This window comes from Artibeus jamaicensis, unplaced genomic scaffold, assembly GCF_021234435.1.
Source record: "Artibeus jamaicensis isolate MK-2021 breed Jamaican fruit bat unplaced genomic scaffold, CSHL_Jam_final scaffold_11, whole genome shotgun sequence".
NCBI classification, from domain to species: Eukaryota; Metazoa; Chordata; class Mammalia; order Chiroptera; family Phyllostomidae; genus Artibeus; species Artibeus jamaicensis.
Genome location: NW_026522027.1, coordinates 2976388 through 2991746, shown reverse-complemented (window position 1 = coordinate 2991746; position 15359 = coordinate 2976388). Strand labels below are relative to the sequence as shown.

Sequence of the window (15359 nt, the reverse complement as noted above, 5' to 3'; positions counted from 1 at the left end):
ATATTACGTATTCTCTCATTAACCTGCAGCTATAAATTCTTAATAAAGGGAAATTCCCCCTTTAAGGGAAATGAAACATCTGTATACTTTCTACCCGGTATGGACTCTATGATCACCTGGAAGACTTGAAACCTGGGTGAAGATTTTATCAGATTTGCTACACTTATACTCTTTCTATATGTGGATCTCCTGATAAACTTGAATTCCTAAGGTCCAACTGAAGCTCTAACCACAATCAGCCCACTTATACGGTTAGACTTCTTTCCACCATGGACTTATTGATGAACATTAAGACGTGAACTCTGACTGAAGCTCTTCCCACACAACACATTTCTAGGGTTTCTCTCCAGTGTGCACTCGCTGATGAGCTTGAAGATTAGTGTTCTGACTGAAGCTCCTCCCACACACACCACATTTGTAGGGTTTCTCTCCAGTGTGGACTCGCTGATGAACTTGAAGTTTTGAACTCCGACTGAAGGTCTTACCACACACAGCACATTTGTGGGGTTTCTCTCCAGTGTGAACTCGCTGATGAGCATGAAGACTGGAGGTGTGACCGAAGCTCTTCCCACACACAGCACATTTGTGGGGTTTCTCTCCAGTGTGAACTCGCTGATGGGAATGAAGACTGAAGGTATGACTGAAGCTCTTCCCACACACAGAACATTTGTAGGGTTTCTCTCCAGTGTGAACTCGTTGATGAACTTTAAGACATGAACGCCTACTGAAGCTCTTCCCACACACTGCACATTTGTAGGGTTTCTCTCCTGTGTGGACTCGCTGATGAGTATGAAGACTGGAGGTGTGACTGAAGCTCTTCCCACACACAGCACATTTGTAGGGTTTTACTCCAGTGTGAACTCGCTGATGAACTTGAAGATGTGAACTCTGACTGAAACTTTTCCCACACACAACACATTTGTACGGTTTCTCTCCAGTGTGAACTCGCATATGAACTTGAAGAGTGGAGGTATAACTGAAGCTCTTCCCACACTCAGAACATTTGTTGATTTTCTCTCCACTGTGCATTCGCTGATGATATTGAAGTTTGGAGGAATGATTGAAGCTTTTCCCACACACGGCACATTTGTAGCATTTCTCTCCAATGTGCTTTCGGTGATGAACTTGAAGGTATGAACTCCGATTGAAGCTCTTCCCACACACTGCACATTTGTAGGGTTTCTCTCCAGTGTGCACTCGCTGATGAGCTTGAAGACTAGAGTTCTGACGGAAGCTCTTCCCACATACACCACATTTGCAGGGTTTCTCTGCAGTGTGGTTTCGCTGATGAACTTGAAGGTATGAATTACGTTTGAAGTTCTTCCCACACACAGTACATTTGTAGGGTTTCTCTCCAGTGTGGACTTGCTGATGAGCTTGAAGATTAGTGTTCTGACTGAAGCTCTTCCCGCACACAGCACATCTGTAGGGTTTCTCTCCAGTGTGGACTCGCTGGTGAACTTGAAGGTTTGATTTCCGACTGAAGCTCTTCCCACACTGAGCACATTTGTTGATCTTCTCTCCAGTGTGGATTCGCTGATAAGCCTGAGGACTGCACACACAATTGCAACTCTTGCCACAAATGGTACATTGGTAAAGTTCCTGTCCACTGTGAACTCGCTGATGATATTGAAGATATAAACTGTAACTGATGCTTTTCCCATAAAGGGCATATTTGTAGTGTTTCTCCCCAATGTGGCTTCGCCGATCAATTTGCTGATGTGAACTATGACTGACGTCCTCATCACATTCATCACTCCTTTTGTATTTCTCTTCTGTGTGAACACTTTGATGACTGCAGAGCTCCGATGTAGAACTCTCACTCTCCCCAAACTCACTATGTATGTGAGGTTTTGCTTCCAGGTGCAATTGCTGATGAAGCTCAAGTCTGGGGCTAAGGCTGATGCCTTTTCCATTTCTGGAAGAGGTGTGCTCTTCTGAGTGAACGACAGTATGCTGGAATGATTCCTGCATGAAGTCTTTCCCACAATTCTTATGGCCATAAGAAGTCTCACCTTCCCACAATTCCTGATTATCACTGTGGAGACCAGAGATCCATCTCCCAACACAGTGCTCACACTTGCACACTTTACAACTGCCGTCACCTTCCTGACACCTACTCTGATCATTCTGTGACTCTCTCAGATACATTTTCTTTGGGCAATTTTGGATGGTCTTCATGGGAAACTCTTCGTTTCTTATACTATTGAAACACTGAACTTCCCCTTGGAGCTTTATTATATATTTCTCATCTCCGGAGTCCTGAGTATATTCTCCTGTGCACAAGTGACAGAAGGAATCACCTTCTTTTTGCAAATCCAAAACCTTGCTTCGCAGGTTTATTATCAAATCTTGACTTCGGGTTAACTTACTCAGAAGTTGTTCCCATATTCTCCAGCACACAAGGTTTTCAAGTAAAAGGTAACTCAATGCAACTTCATGAAGACTTTCTATCTTATTTTGGTTCCAGTGTCCTGGAAAGATAGGAAAAATAAAAACGTAGAGAAACAAGTATAAAGGACACATGGACAAAAACTAAGGGGGGTGGAAATGGGAGGGAGGTGGGGTGCATGGGCCGGGTGGGCTGGGATTGGAGAAACAAACAGAACACTGTACTTGAAAAATAACTAAATAAAAATTAAAAAAAAAACACAAAAAACGTGACAAGTAGGATGAGCAAATGGCTTCTCAGACATAATAAATATTTCACAGGTCAATCAATCACTCAGGGAGACAGCTTGGCTTTCTCCACAGGCTTTCTCATGCCTAAAGAATCAAAGAAGTGATGAGTAGGCTCCTGTCCACTCAGTGTTAAGGTGACTCGTTTGGAGCTATACCAAGACTTATGTATGAGGTCAAAAGTAGAAATACATGACTACAGACAACGTGATGCTCTCAGGAAAATGTTTAATGTTCTAAGTACAAATTAGAAAACTCATACCCATGACGGACACATCTTATGTGAGTAAAACGTCCCGTGATAATTGCTGAAATTTAGTTTGACTGAATGTTCTGATGAAGATCAATGACTAACAACATCTTCCAGGTTTTGAACACTAGGTATGCATTTGCACATATGAGAAGATGCCGTGGTAACCACCATACACAATGGTCCCCAATGATCCTGCCTTCAGATGTCCATATGGTATCAAATACCTTCCTGCAATGTATGAAGATAAGTGTGTGAAGCCAACAGAATATGGCAAAAGAGCCCTTGCCAGGTGGCTCCACTGGTTGTAGCATCATCCCATACACCAAGAGGCTGTGGGTTCGATCTCCACTCAGGGCACATACTAGAGGCAACACAATCATATTTCCCTCTCTCTCCCTAAAATCAATAAACGCATCCTCCTGGGAAGATTTTGAAAAATCTCTAGAAGTGATAATACATCACTTCCAAGGTTATATCATATAAGATATTGTGGTTTCTGCCTTCCACTCTCTTGCATGGAAGAAACCAGCTGCCATGCCATACTTTGAGGACAGCCAGGAAGCCCACGGGACAGGCCCACTGACAAGGAACTGAGGCCTTCTGCCAACACCCGTGTAAATGAGTCCATCCTGGAAGCCAATACTTCAGTCCCATTAAGCCTTCAAAGACCTGATGCTCTCCTGGACTCCTTGACATCAACTTGATGAGATCCTGATCCACAATCACCCAGCTAAGCTGCCTCCAGATTCCTGACTCACAGAAGTATAAATATATGCTTCTTCTTGGAAGCTGCTAAGTTTAAGAGTAGTTTGTTATACAAGTAGAGATAGCTGCTGCAAGTACCATAAAAAGTATAATTAGGGCAGCCGTTCATCATGTGGGTAACGATGTTCTCAAATAATTGTTCAGTTACACTGGTTTTTTCCTCCTCTTATCGGCTGTGTCCAAAAGGATTGAACACAGTGAGACTCACAGAACATCACTCTCTAGATCAGTTGTTTATAGGAGTCCTGGATGGAGAAGAAACTCTGTAGTGTGAGCATCTGTGCACTATTAACAAGGCCGCAAGGATATTCATGACAAGCGAAAAGGGCAGAGATGAAGAGAGAACACACAAAATCTGGGGCTGTTCAGATGTTGCCAAAAGAACTTTCACGAAGGGACATGTAGGTACAATGCTATAAGATTTATTCAGTTTTCTGAGGGGTGTGAATTACAGAGTTCATCCACTAGTCATGACTCAGCAAATGGCATGCTAACAATGAGTGTCTGTAAATGTTACTTCAATAAAGAGAAATGAAATATAAAGTCGCTTTACTGCCTGAAAATTCAAGAAGGTGTACTGCAGTTTTTCGTATATATTTCAATAACAAGGTGGCCCAAAATTCCAAAATGAAATACTTGTTCAAAAAGACAAAACATCCCTCATCAGGTAATTCCAGGCTCATGACAGGAAACCCAACCAGACAGGGCATGGGTGGCCAGATCAGGCAGGACCCTGAGGGGCACCCAAAGGATGTGGGACTGTATTAGTGGAAAGGCACATCCTGCAAAGGCAAACAGAGAAGTGACCTGACCTGCCTGCTGTTGAAGAACAGCTGACAGGAAGGCACACGCACAAGCAGGAGGCAGTGAGAAGCTGTTGGGAGTAGGTAGAGACATGAAAGCTGGAGGCTTGGGCCAGGGGAGGCCACCCTGGTGCCAGGAAGGACAGTACAGCTTAGAGCTGTTTGCTTCTCAACTGAACATCCACCTCCTTAGGGTCTGTCTCTGTCATCTAAAGCTTCTCCTTTATTCCCAAGTGTAATATCCTATCCAATTTGAAGGAGTGATATCCTATAAAAAATAATTGCTGGATACATTAAAAAAAATTTGAATTCCATTACTATAACCCTTACGTGCTCTAAGGAGTATTTCTCCAAATTCTGACTGAGACCTGCTGTTATGAATACAACAGGTGATCAAATGAGCATCCTTTACTTATTTACACACTATTTTGGTTGTATGACTGCAGTTCATACAAGGAAATTTACTCTATTTTATTCTGTACAATAATGATGTAACTTACCAACCTATTTTACCACCAAGATATTGCAAGTGCAATTTCCAAAAACCAGCCAAGGTAAAGATAATAAATCCAACAGGAATTAGGTCATGTACATCTCCAGGTTTGGGGACATATTTCAAGAGCCCAAAACTCTGAAACATGCAAAATCAAAATACTCCTGGGAACTACAGTCAAGATGGCGGCACAGGGAAACACACCTTGTCTCTTCTTACAACCTCTTACAAAGTTACAACTAAGTCAGAAAACAAACATTACTCAGAATCATCAGAAATCGAGTTGAATGGAAGTCTGACAACTACAAATTAAAGAAACCACATCTATCCAGAGTGGCAGAAGGGGTGGAGATGAGAAAAAGACACCATCCACAACCACACGGGTGGTATGAAATGATTAGGAGGGCAATCTTGGGAGTGAGGATTCCCACTCCTATACTAGGCGCCCCTGCCCAGGGTTCCTCTGCCAGGAAAATCAGTCCCCATAACTTCTATCTGCAAAACCTACCAGGGATTGAGTTGGTGAAAAAAACTGCTGGATCCCCAATCAGCTCCTCTTAAAGAACCCACAAATGACCTTACTCAGATGAACTTCCTGAGATCCACCAGCAGGGTAGCAGACACGAAGGCATCAGTGGAATAGAGGGACAAATGGAAGTATCTGTCACCAAGGCAACAGCTGGGGGACAGCTTTTCCCCTGACAGAAAGGTGGGGAGGGCCATGGAGGCAGCAGGCAGGTACCGTATCTTAGACTCCATCAATCTAATACTGTTTGGCCCACCTGGAGATCCCTAGAGCCTCTCTCCCTCCCAACTTACAACTGTTAACAGTAACTCTTCCATGTGAATGGCTTGTCTTGGCTCATGCTTCACAACTTCATAAATACATTCAAATAAGCAATTACTAGCTTCAGTGAGCCCCTAGCCCCAGTACTTTTTGCTAAGAGTCTCAGGCACAGCACCAGCCACCCTAAATTCACAGCCTCGGAGTCTCCAAGACCAGCACAAGTAGCAGCCACCTCAGTTTGCTCTATAGATTAGGCAGGGTGGCTCCTGGTAAAACACAGGTGGGGACTGACCTTGGCCTACACCACTTGGGAAACCCTGGAGCCAGCACACCAAGTGCACAACTACAGACCATGTGGGAACACCAACACCCTGCCTTAAATAGCTGGTACTCCACGAATGCAGATGTTGGTGGTTAGTGGTCATAGCCAATCCTTGGAGATGACTGCCTGGGTAAATCCCTGCCATTGACCCGCAATAGCAACCAAGGCTCAACTACAAGACTAGGGTGTACTCAGCCCTCATGAAGGGTGCATCTCAAGTAGCCAGCTTGGGTGATAAGGTGGGCTGTGCTACTGGACCCTAAAGGACACCTACTGCATAGGCCATAATACTAGGACAGGGAGTCACAGCAGATCAACCTAATGCATAGAAAGAAACACAAGGAGGCTGCCAAAATGAGGAGACAAAGAAACATGGCCCAAATGAATGAACAGGTCAAAACTTCACACACAAAAAAACCAAACGAAATGGAGATAAGCAAACTAGCAGATGCACCGCTGAAAACACTGGTTATAAGGATGCTTAAGAAACTTAGTGAGGACCTCAACAGCATAAAAAAATCCAGGCAGAAACAAAGGACACATTAATTGAATAAAGAACAATTTATACGGAAACTACAATAGAGTGGAAGAAGCTAAGAATCAAGTCAATGATTTGGAACATAAGGAAGCAAAACAGAATCAATCAGAAGAAGATGAGAAAGATATCCAAAAAAAGGGGGATAACATAAGGAGCCTCTAGGACAACTTCAAGCATTCAAATATTTCTGTCACAGGGGTGCCAGAAAGAGAAGAGAAAGACCAAGAAATTTGAAATCTATTTGTAAAAAAAAAGGGAAGTAAACTTCCCTAATTTGGTGAGGGATATAGACATGCAAGTCCAGGAAACAGTTTCCTGGACAAACAAAATGGAAGTGAAGAGGCCCCCTCCAAGAACATCCTATATTAAAATACCAAAGGTTAAAAACAAAGAAAGAATCTTAAAAGCAGCAAGAGAAAAGCAGTTAAGCTGCCTACAGGGGAATTCCCATAAGACTTTCAGCTGGTTTCTCAAAAGAAACTTGTCAGGCTGTGTGGGATTGTCAAGGAATATTCAGTCATAAAAACCAAAAAACTACAGCGAAGATTGCTCTACCCAGCAAAAAGACATTATTTAGAAATGAGGGGCAGATAAAGAGCTTCTCTGAGAAGAAATTAAAGGAGTTCATCATCACCAAGCCACTCTTATACAAAATGTTAAGGGGAATTAAAAGATCAAAACTATGAATAAAAAGGCAAAAGCTACATTATCAATCAAAAACTGAATCTAAAAAACAAATTAAATAGCCCTGGCTGGTACCCCTGGCTGGTATGGTTCAGTGGATTAAGTGCCAGCCTGCAAATCAGGGGGCTGAAAATTCCATTCCTGGTCTTGGGCAAATGCCTGCGTTGTGGGCCTGGCCCCCAGTACAGGGTGCAAATAGGTACTTACAGAATAGCCATGGGGATGTAAAGTACAGTACAGGAAAGGAGTAGAACCTTTCCTTTACACATGACCCAGATATGTAAACAATGATATGAATACCCTGAGAGAGTGGTGGTGCTTGGTAGAGGGGGGAAAGGGAGAAAAACTGGGACAACTGGAATAGGACAATCAATAAAACATAATGAAAAGAATTTCATTCTTGTCACACTCTTATGAGCTGACATTCAGGTAGAGGGGGCACCTGTCCTCACCCACAGACACCAGGTTCCTGAGGTTCTCCAGGGTCACATCTCGGTACAGCATCCTCTGGGAAGGGTCCAGCAGCCCCAGCTCCTCCTCTGTGAAGACCACAGCCACGTCCTTGAACGTCACAGCCTCCTACAACACCAAACACAGTCGACCTCAATGTCACAACCACCCTCCACTGGGATAAGGGCAGCACTGAGTGGGCAGGGACGATTGGTGGGAAGTTACTCTGGATGCTGAGGGGCTTGAGTCTCCCTTAGGTAGTGTCCTCCTGTTCCCAACCCAGTGTGTCAACTTCATACATTAATCTTCTATAGTACCATTAAAGTATGTGCAATTAAAGAATAATTCCTGCAGACCTCACTTGGTGTCATTTGTGGGTATTCCTACAGTAGGGACCCTGGAACTGGAACTCTTGAATCACGGGGGGCTATACACTCTACATGCTGATCAATTCTACCAAATTGTTCCAGAATCGTTAGGTCCATTTACTCCCAACAGGGTCTGGTAGTTTTCATCCTTCCTTTCTCACTCCTGCATTCACTGAGCCTGGGTACAGTCACTTTGTTAAAATTTGACAAAACAATAGGTCACCTCTCCTGAGGAGTTATGACATTGGCCCTCTATGCTCTCAAGGCACATACCGCCTGTCTGTGACACTATTTATGAGAGCATTCAAAGTGTCAAAGTGGCTTATTTCCCTGCCAGAATACTTGAGTTTAAATCCTAAAGCTGTGTGTGTGCCTCTCCCAAGCTGCACGATCTTAGACCAAAAACCCCTTCATCTATTTCCTCATCTGTGTGATGCTGCTCATCACAGAAAATACTTACACCTACCAATGAATGAACAGACATAAAGTTACAATAACTGTCCTGTCCAATGCAGAAGCCAGTACTCACATGTGGCTATGGAAATATAAGGTTAACATTACATAAAATAACAAATTCTCTCCCACAGCTGCAGTGGAACATTTCAAATGCTCCAGAGCCACATATGGCCTGTGGCTACCACATTACACAGCACAACAGACAACATGTCAATCACGGCAGAAGTTCTGCTGCACGGCACTGCCTGAGAGTCTATACACCTGGCACACAGGAGGTCCTCGATGAGTGTCAGCTGTTCTCAATACGATTGGTATGGTACCAGTGGCATTACATTTGTGTATTAATTTAGTCACGTTTACTTTCTTTTCATGTTTGCATGAGACATCATTTTCCCTTTTATTTTTAACATGCTTATGTCCTTATATTTAATGTGAGTTTCTAATTATCTATTGTTGGTCACTTTATTTGTGTCTTAATCCGAGGACACTTTATCCATTGCTTTGAGAGATAGCGAGAGAGAGAGAAGGGGCGGGAAGAAAGGACAACATCAATGTAAGAGAGAAAACATCCATCAGTTGCCTCCTGTATGCAGGTTGACTTGGGACTGAACTGACAACCTGAATATGTGCCCTGACCACGAATCAAACTTGCAACCTTTAGGGGTAGGACAATGCTCCATCCAAACCACACTGGCCAGTGCCAGTTGGGTTATATTTCTTAATCACAATTCAAACCACAGTATTTAGGCCATTTACATTTAATGAATTACTTATGTTAGGATTTCAGTCTGTCGTTTTGCTTTTTTTCCTTTCTTTTCCCCTATCTTCCTGCATGTTACTTGACCATTTTTAAAATTGCATTTTGATTTATATACAATATCTTAGAGGATATCTTTGTATAATTTTAGTGGTTGCTATAATTATTACACTACTTACAAGTAACTTAACAGTCTATTGTTGTTATGTTCCCAGTTCCAATGAAAAGTAGAAACCTTACTTCTCTTTAAGTGCCTTTATCTTATCCCACTTGTAAGTCTTAAATGCAAGAGATCAACATGTCTCACAGATCGATGTTCCTCTCCTTTGTCCCTTCTCCGCTCACTAAAAGAAATAAAAATATCTAAAAAATACATCAGAAAATGCTATTATTTTTGCTTCGTTCCTTTAGCTATTCTTTTAGCACAAGTCCCCTAGTGACAAATACACTTGATTTCCTTCATTTATAAATGCCCTGATTTCCCCTTTATTCCCAAAGGATATTCTTACTGGACAGAGAATTCCAAGTTGAAGGTGCTTTTCGTTCAGCACTTGAAAAATACTCTCCTTTCTGATAAGAAATTCAATGTCACTTAAATTGTTTTTCCCTTATTGCTTTCAAGATTTCTTCTTTCTTGTTAGTTTTCAGAAGTTTAACAGTACAATGTATTGGTATAATTGTTTTGGGTTTCCTCCACCCAGAGTCCACTTAGTTTCAGAAATCTGTAGGTTTATTTCTCTTCCAAGTTATGGCTATTTTCCAGCATATTTCTTCAAGAACATTTTCACTCCAACCCTCTTTCTCCTGTCCTTCTAGGACCCATAGAACAGGAATATTGGACCCCTTGTTATATTTCCATGGATACCTGAGGTCCCAATTAGTTTTTCTCAGTCCGTTTTTCTCTATTAGTCTATCTTCAACGTCTTTCCTCTTTCCCTTCATTCTGCTGTTGAGTCCATTGTTTTAGTTTTTTCAATTTCATTTACTTTATTTTTCAGTTCTAAAATTCCCATTTGGTTCTACTTCAGATTTTCTTTTTCTCTCCTAAGATTTTCTAGTTTTCATTTCATGTCTGTAGGTGGTTGCAGAAAGATGTTTAGAATGGCTGCTTTAAAATCCTTCTCAGATGCCCTTGCTGGATGGCTCAGCTGTTTGGAGTGTCCTCCCATACACCAAGAGGTTGTGGGTTCACTCCCCTGTCAGGGTGCATTCAGGAGGCAACAGGAAGCAGATCAGTGCTTCTCTCTCACCCTCTCTCTCTTTCTCCCTCCATCCCTTTCCTTCTCTAAGATAAATAAAATCATAGGCTCAGGTGAGGATTAAAAGAAAATTTTAAAATGTCCTGGCTGGTGTGACTCAGTGGTTTGAATGCCTGCCTGTGAACATAAAGGTGGCTGGTTCGATGTTTGGTCCGGGTGCATGCCCGAGTTGCCAGCTAGGTCCCTGGTTGGGGGCCTGCAAGGGACAACCACACACTGACGTTTCTCTTGAGCATCAATGTTTCCCTGTCTCTCATTCCTTCTCCCTTCCCCTCTCTCTAAAAAAATACAATAACAAAAAAATAATGAAATACAATAAAATAATAAGTAAAATAAACCCTTGTCAGATGGGTGAACCTGAAGACATTATGCCAACTGAAATGAGCTAGTCAGAAAAGGATGAGGTATGTAATTCCACTTATATGAGGTACCTAGAATAGTCAAGTACATAGAGAAACAAAGTAAAATGGTGGTTGTAAGGCACTAGGGACAGGGGGAATAGAAGTTACCTGTAATGGGTACAGAGTTCAGGAATGTGAAAAGAGTTCTGGACGTGTGTTGAGAATTCACACAATGTCAATGTACTTAATGACACTGAATGGTACACTTAAAAGCAATTAATGTGGTAAATTTCATGTTATGTATGTGATACATTAAGAAAATGTCCTTATCAGATAATTAGCGTCTGTGTCATCTCATGGTTCCTGCACTGTCCCTCTTTGTGGTCTCCTATTCCTGACAGACTGAGGCTATTCTAAAAATTTATTTTAAAGATTTTTATTTATTTATATTTAGAGAGAGGGAGAGAAGGAGGGAAACATCAATGTGTGGTTGCCTCTCACACCCCCCCTACTGGGGCACTGGCCTGCAAACCAGGAATGTGCCCTGACTGGCAATAGAACCAGCTAGAATGACCCGAAGGACAGCACTGAATCCACTCAGCACCAGCCAGGGAAAGAAGTCCATGTTTAAAATGGGCAAGTGACTTCAACAAACTTCAAAAAGGATATACAGATGGTGAAAACGCACATGACAAAGTATCCAACATCATTTTTATTTGGAAAATATAAATTATAATCACAGTGGAATGTCAATTCCTTACAGCCAATGAAATAAAAAAGATCTACATCAAACAATGGAAAGACGTGGAGCAACTGAAACTCTCAGACGCTGTGGGGGGCTGTATAATGGTACCACCCCTTTGGACAACTGTTTACATTTGTCCAAATGTAGTTTACATAACTACCCTACAAGCTGAGTCATTTCACTTGTAGATGTTCACCCAAGTGACATGAAAACACACGTCCACAATAAGACCTGTACAAGAATGCCACTCACAGGACCTTTATGTATAACAGTCAAAAGCTGTAAAACAACCCAAACATCCTTCAAAAGGAAAATTTTGTCTGTCCTTCCAAAAGTTGGCTGTCATATAGTCACAGAATGAAATACAAGTCAACAATAAAGAGACAACACATTGATACACACAACATAGACCGATCTTGAAAACACTGTGCCAAGTGAGAGAAGACAGATACAAGGTTACATACTATACAAATTTGTTACTTATATTTACTTTGAAAATAAGTCAACTGATCATGTGATGACAGATCAGAACAGCAGATGCTTTCCCTGAGGAGGAAACTGACTTGAAAGGTACATGAGAGAACTTTGAGGGGTAATAGAAATGTTCTATTTTTGGTTTTGGGTGGTGGGTTAATGCAATTCTTCAACTTTTAAAACAGGATATACCTCTAGCACTGACTTTCCACCTAAGATGTGTAATTTTAATAAGTAAATTATATTTCATTTTTAAAAGCCCATGCAAAACTTTGATGACTCAAAACAAAATTTATTCACAGGCACAGTGATACATATGCTTGTGTGTAGCTGCTGAAGCTGCACAAAAATAGAAACCGTCCTGAGACAACACATAGTTGTGGAAACAGGGCCCCCTCCCCAAGCTCCAACCCCACTTCCCACCCTGTGGAACACAGTGAAGGTCAACTGTGGGACCTTGTGAGCCTGGCCAGCTCTCTGGCCAAGAAATTGTTTTGGAATGTTGGCCCAGAGTATAAACGACAACATAGAAAACAGCCAGCGCTTTGATCTCACTCAGCTTGCAAGCAAACAGCCTGCATACCCTGTCTGCTTTCTTTTCTGTACTCTATTTACCCCTGTGCTGGGAAAGCCTGGGTTCACGTGATTTCACCAGCCAGCCAGGTGTTGTACTTCAAGGCCTAATAAACCCTTGTCTTACACAGCCAGTGCTCTTGTTTCCTTCTTTGGACTGGGCAAGCAATTTGCATAACAAAGTACATACAAGAATGGTGAATCACCAAAGACTCAAGTGATAACACTAAGGGGGAAAAAAAGATTGAAAAGCAAACATATACTGTCATTGTAAGTATATAAAATATAATATGGGGAAACCAGCTGACTTAGTGGTAGGATAATGTGGCTTTTAAAACTTTTCTGACATCTTGGAATTTCTGCCCTAGTACTTGTGAAATGAACAGGATTAAACAAAAACAAAACTAAAAATAAAACTTAAAGACAAAAACAAACGTACAACAACTACAAAAGCTACTAACAGGCACACAATAAAAACCGGTTTTTTATCCTTCGCATGGAAGAGAAAAAAGATGTGTCTAATGTCTGAGAACAGATTTTAACAGGTAAAAATCAGAAAAAGTTACTGGAACAACTGTAACAGAATGAAAAACTAAAAAATAGATTAAAAGTCAAAACTCCACCCACCTGGAACTTGGTCATTTTCTCCTGCTCCTTCTGAGGAAGTCCAAGCGTCCTGGAAAGACAGGAGTGGCAAACGACAGAGAGGACATGAGACCGGGCCTTGGCACTATTGGCTGCTCTGTGTTAATTTTTAAGAAAGACCCCTATAGCGCCCAGTCAGTTTGGCTCAGTGATTGGGCGTCATACAAACCAACAGGTGGCAGGTTTGATCCCCAGTCAGGGCAAATGTCTACGCTCCAAGTCAGGAGGTCTCAGAGGATTGTTTCTTCCGCACAAAAATGTTTCTCTCCCTCTCCTTCTCCCTCCCTTCCCCTCTCTCTGAAAATAAGTAAATAAAATTTTTAAGAAGAACCACACACTATCAACTAGCAGAAGGCAGACTCTGGCCCATCTGTCTGGTGATATTACAACTACCTCGACTCTGGAAAGGCAAACAGTGAAATTAAATGACTGTACAAACATAGTATCTCTGCCCCAGCTGGTGTGGCTCAGCGGATTAAGTGCTGCCCTGCAAATCAAAGGGTGTTTCCTGGCCCTGGCTGGTGTAGCTCAGTGGACTGAGCGCGGGCCTGCGAACCCGGTGCCATTCCCAGTCAGAGCACATGCCTGGGTTGCAGGCCAGTTCCCAGTAGTTCCCAGCAGTTCCCAGCAGGGGATGCAGGAGAAGCAACCATACACTGATATTTCTCTCCCTCTGTCCTTCCCTTCCCCTCTAAAGATAAATAAATAAAATCTTAAGGGGGGAAAAAAAAGTACCCTCAAAGGGTGTTTCCTTCCCAGTCAGAGAGCCTGGGTTGCGGGCCAGGTCCCCAAGAAGGGGGCGCTGGACAGGCAACCACACACGGATGTTTCTGTTCCTCTCCTTCGTCCCCCCTTCCTCTCTAAAAATGAATAAACTAAATCTTAAAAAAGAAAAGATCATGTCACTAGAAGCCAGCAGGCGTGAAAACTCAATGGAACCCTAGCACCAACAGACCCTCAAACCTGGAACCGCGACCCCTGCCCGTCCCCAACCCATCAGCCGACCCAACGCAAAAATGCCTTCCGCACTTCCTCTTCCCTGAGAGCCAGACCGCACCTGCGAGGCCCAGCTAGTAAGAGAGCGGAGGTTCCACACTCACTCACTTTCTAGAAGATATTGACCAGTCGGGCGCCTCGCTCTCCTGAAGAAAAATCCTGGGACTGGACTCTGCTCTAACGCCGCGCTCAAAATCCTGGACCGGAACAACCGCCAGAGCTCCTCCCTCGCACGGCGGAAGTGGATAGCCTGGCGCTTCTGGACTACACTTCCCAGAATCCACAAAAAGGTATTGCTTACTTTGCGTTGCCACTTTCAAAAAATGCATGATGGTTGATTCCTTTTTGTCCTTAGAGGCTATTTTTTTGTTTCTCTTTCTCTTTTTTTTAAAGATTTTGTTTATTTATTTAGAGAGAGGGAAAGAGGAGAAAGAGAGGAAGAGAAACATCAATATATGGCTGTCTCTCATGTGTCTCCAACTGGGGACCTGGCCCATAACCCAGACATGTGCCCTGACTTGGAATGGAACCAGCAACCCTTTGGTGTGCAGGCCTGCGCTCAATTCACTGAGCTACACCAGCCAGGGTTCTTATTTTAAATATAGGTTATTGATTATGCTATTACAATTCTTCCATTTTTTCCCCCTTCGCTCTCCTCCACCCTGCTCACCCTCTCCCACCCACATTCCCCTTGTTTAGTTCCTTTCCATGTGTCATACTTTTAAGTTCTTGGCTTCTACATTTCCCTTACTATTCTTACCCTCTACCTATCTATTTTCTACCTGCCATTTATGTTACTTATTCTCTGTACCTTTTCCTCCGCTATCCTCCTCCCACTCCCCTGTTGCTAACCCTTCATGTGATCTCCATTTCTGCGATTCTGTTCTGGTTCTAGTTGTTTGCTTAGTTTGTTCTTGTTTTTGTTTTAGGTGTGGTTGTTCATAATTGTGAGTTTGCTGTCATTTTACTGT

General features: G+C 42.6%; 1 protein-coding gene across 3 annotated transcripts in view; it reads right to left on the bottom strand.

The window, feature by feature from the left end:
* Positions 1-14598, bottom strand: part of LOC119054423 (zinc finger protein 271-like) — a 43126-nt gene extending 28528 nt beyond the window's left edge. Inside the window, exons 1-4 of one of the 3 annotated variants that reach the window (XM_053655721.1) lie at positions 14497-14598; positions 13375-13423; positions 7777-7903; positions 336-2474 (exon numbers count right to left, since the gene is read on the bottom strand). In XM_053655721.1, coding sequence (XP_053511696.1) covers positions 336-2474; positions 7777-7903; positions 13375-13389 — 2281 coding nt within the window. In that variant the 5' untranslated portion in view covers positions 13390-13423; positions 14497-14598. Of the gene's footprint in view, positions 1-335; positions 2475-7776; positions 7904-13374; positions 13424-14492 lie in introns of all 3 variants that reach the window. The other 2 variants (XM_053655720.1, XM_053655717.1) reach the window with 2 other exon arrangements.
* Positions 14599-15359: the final 761 nt, after the last annotated feature.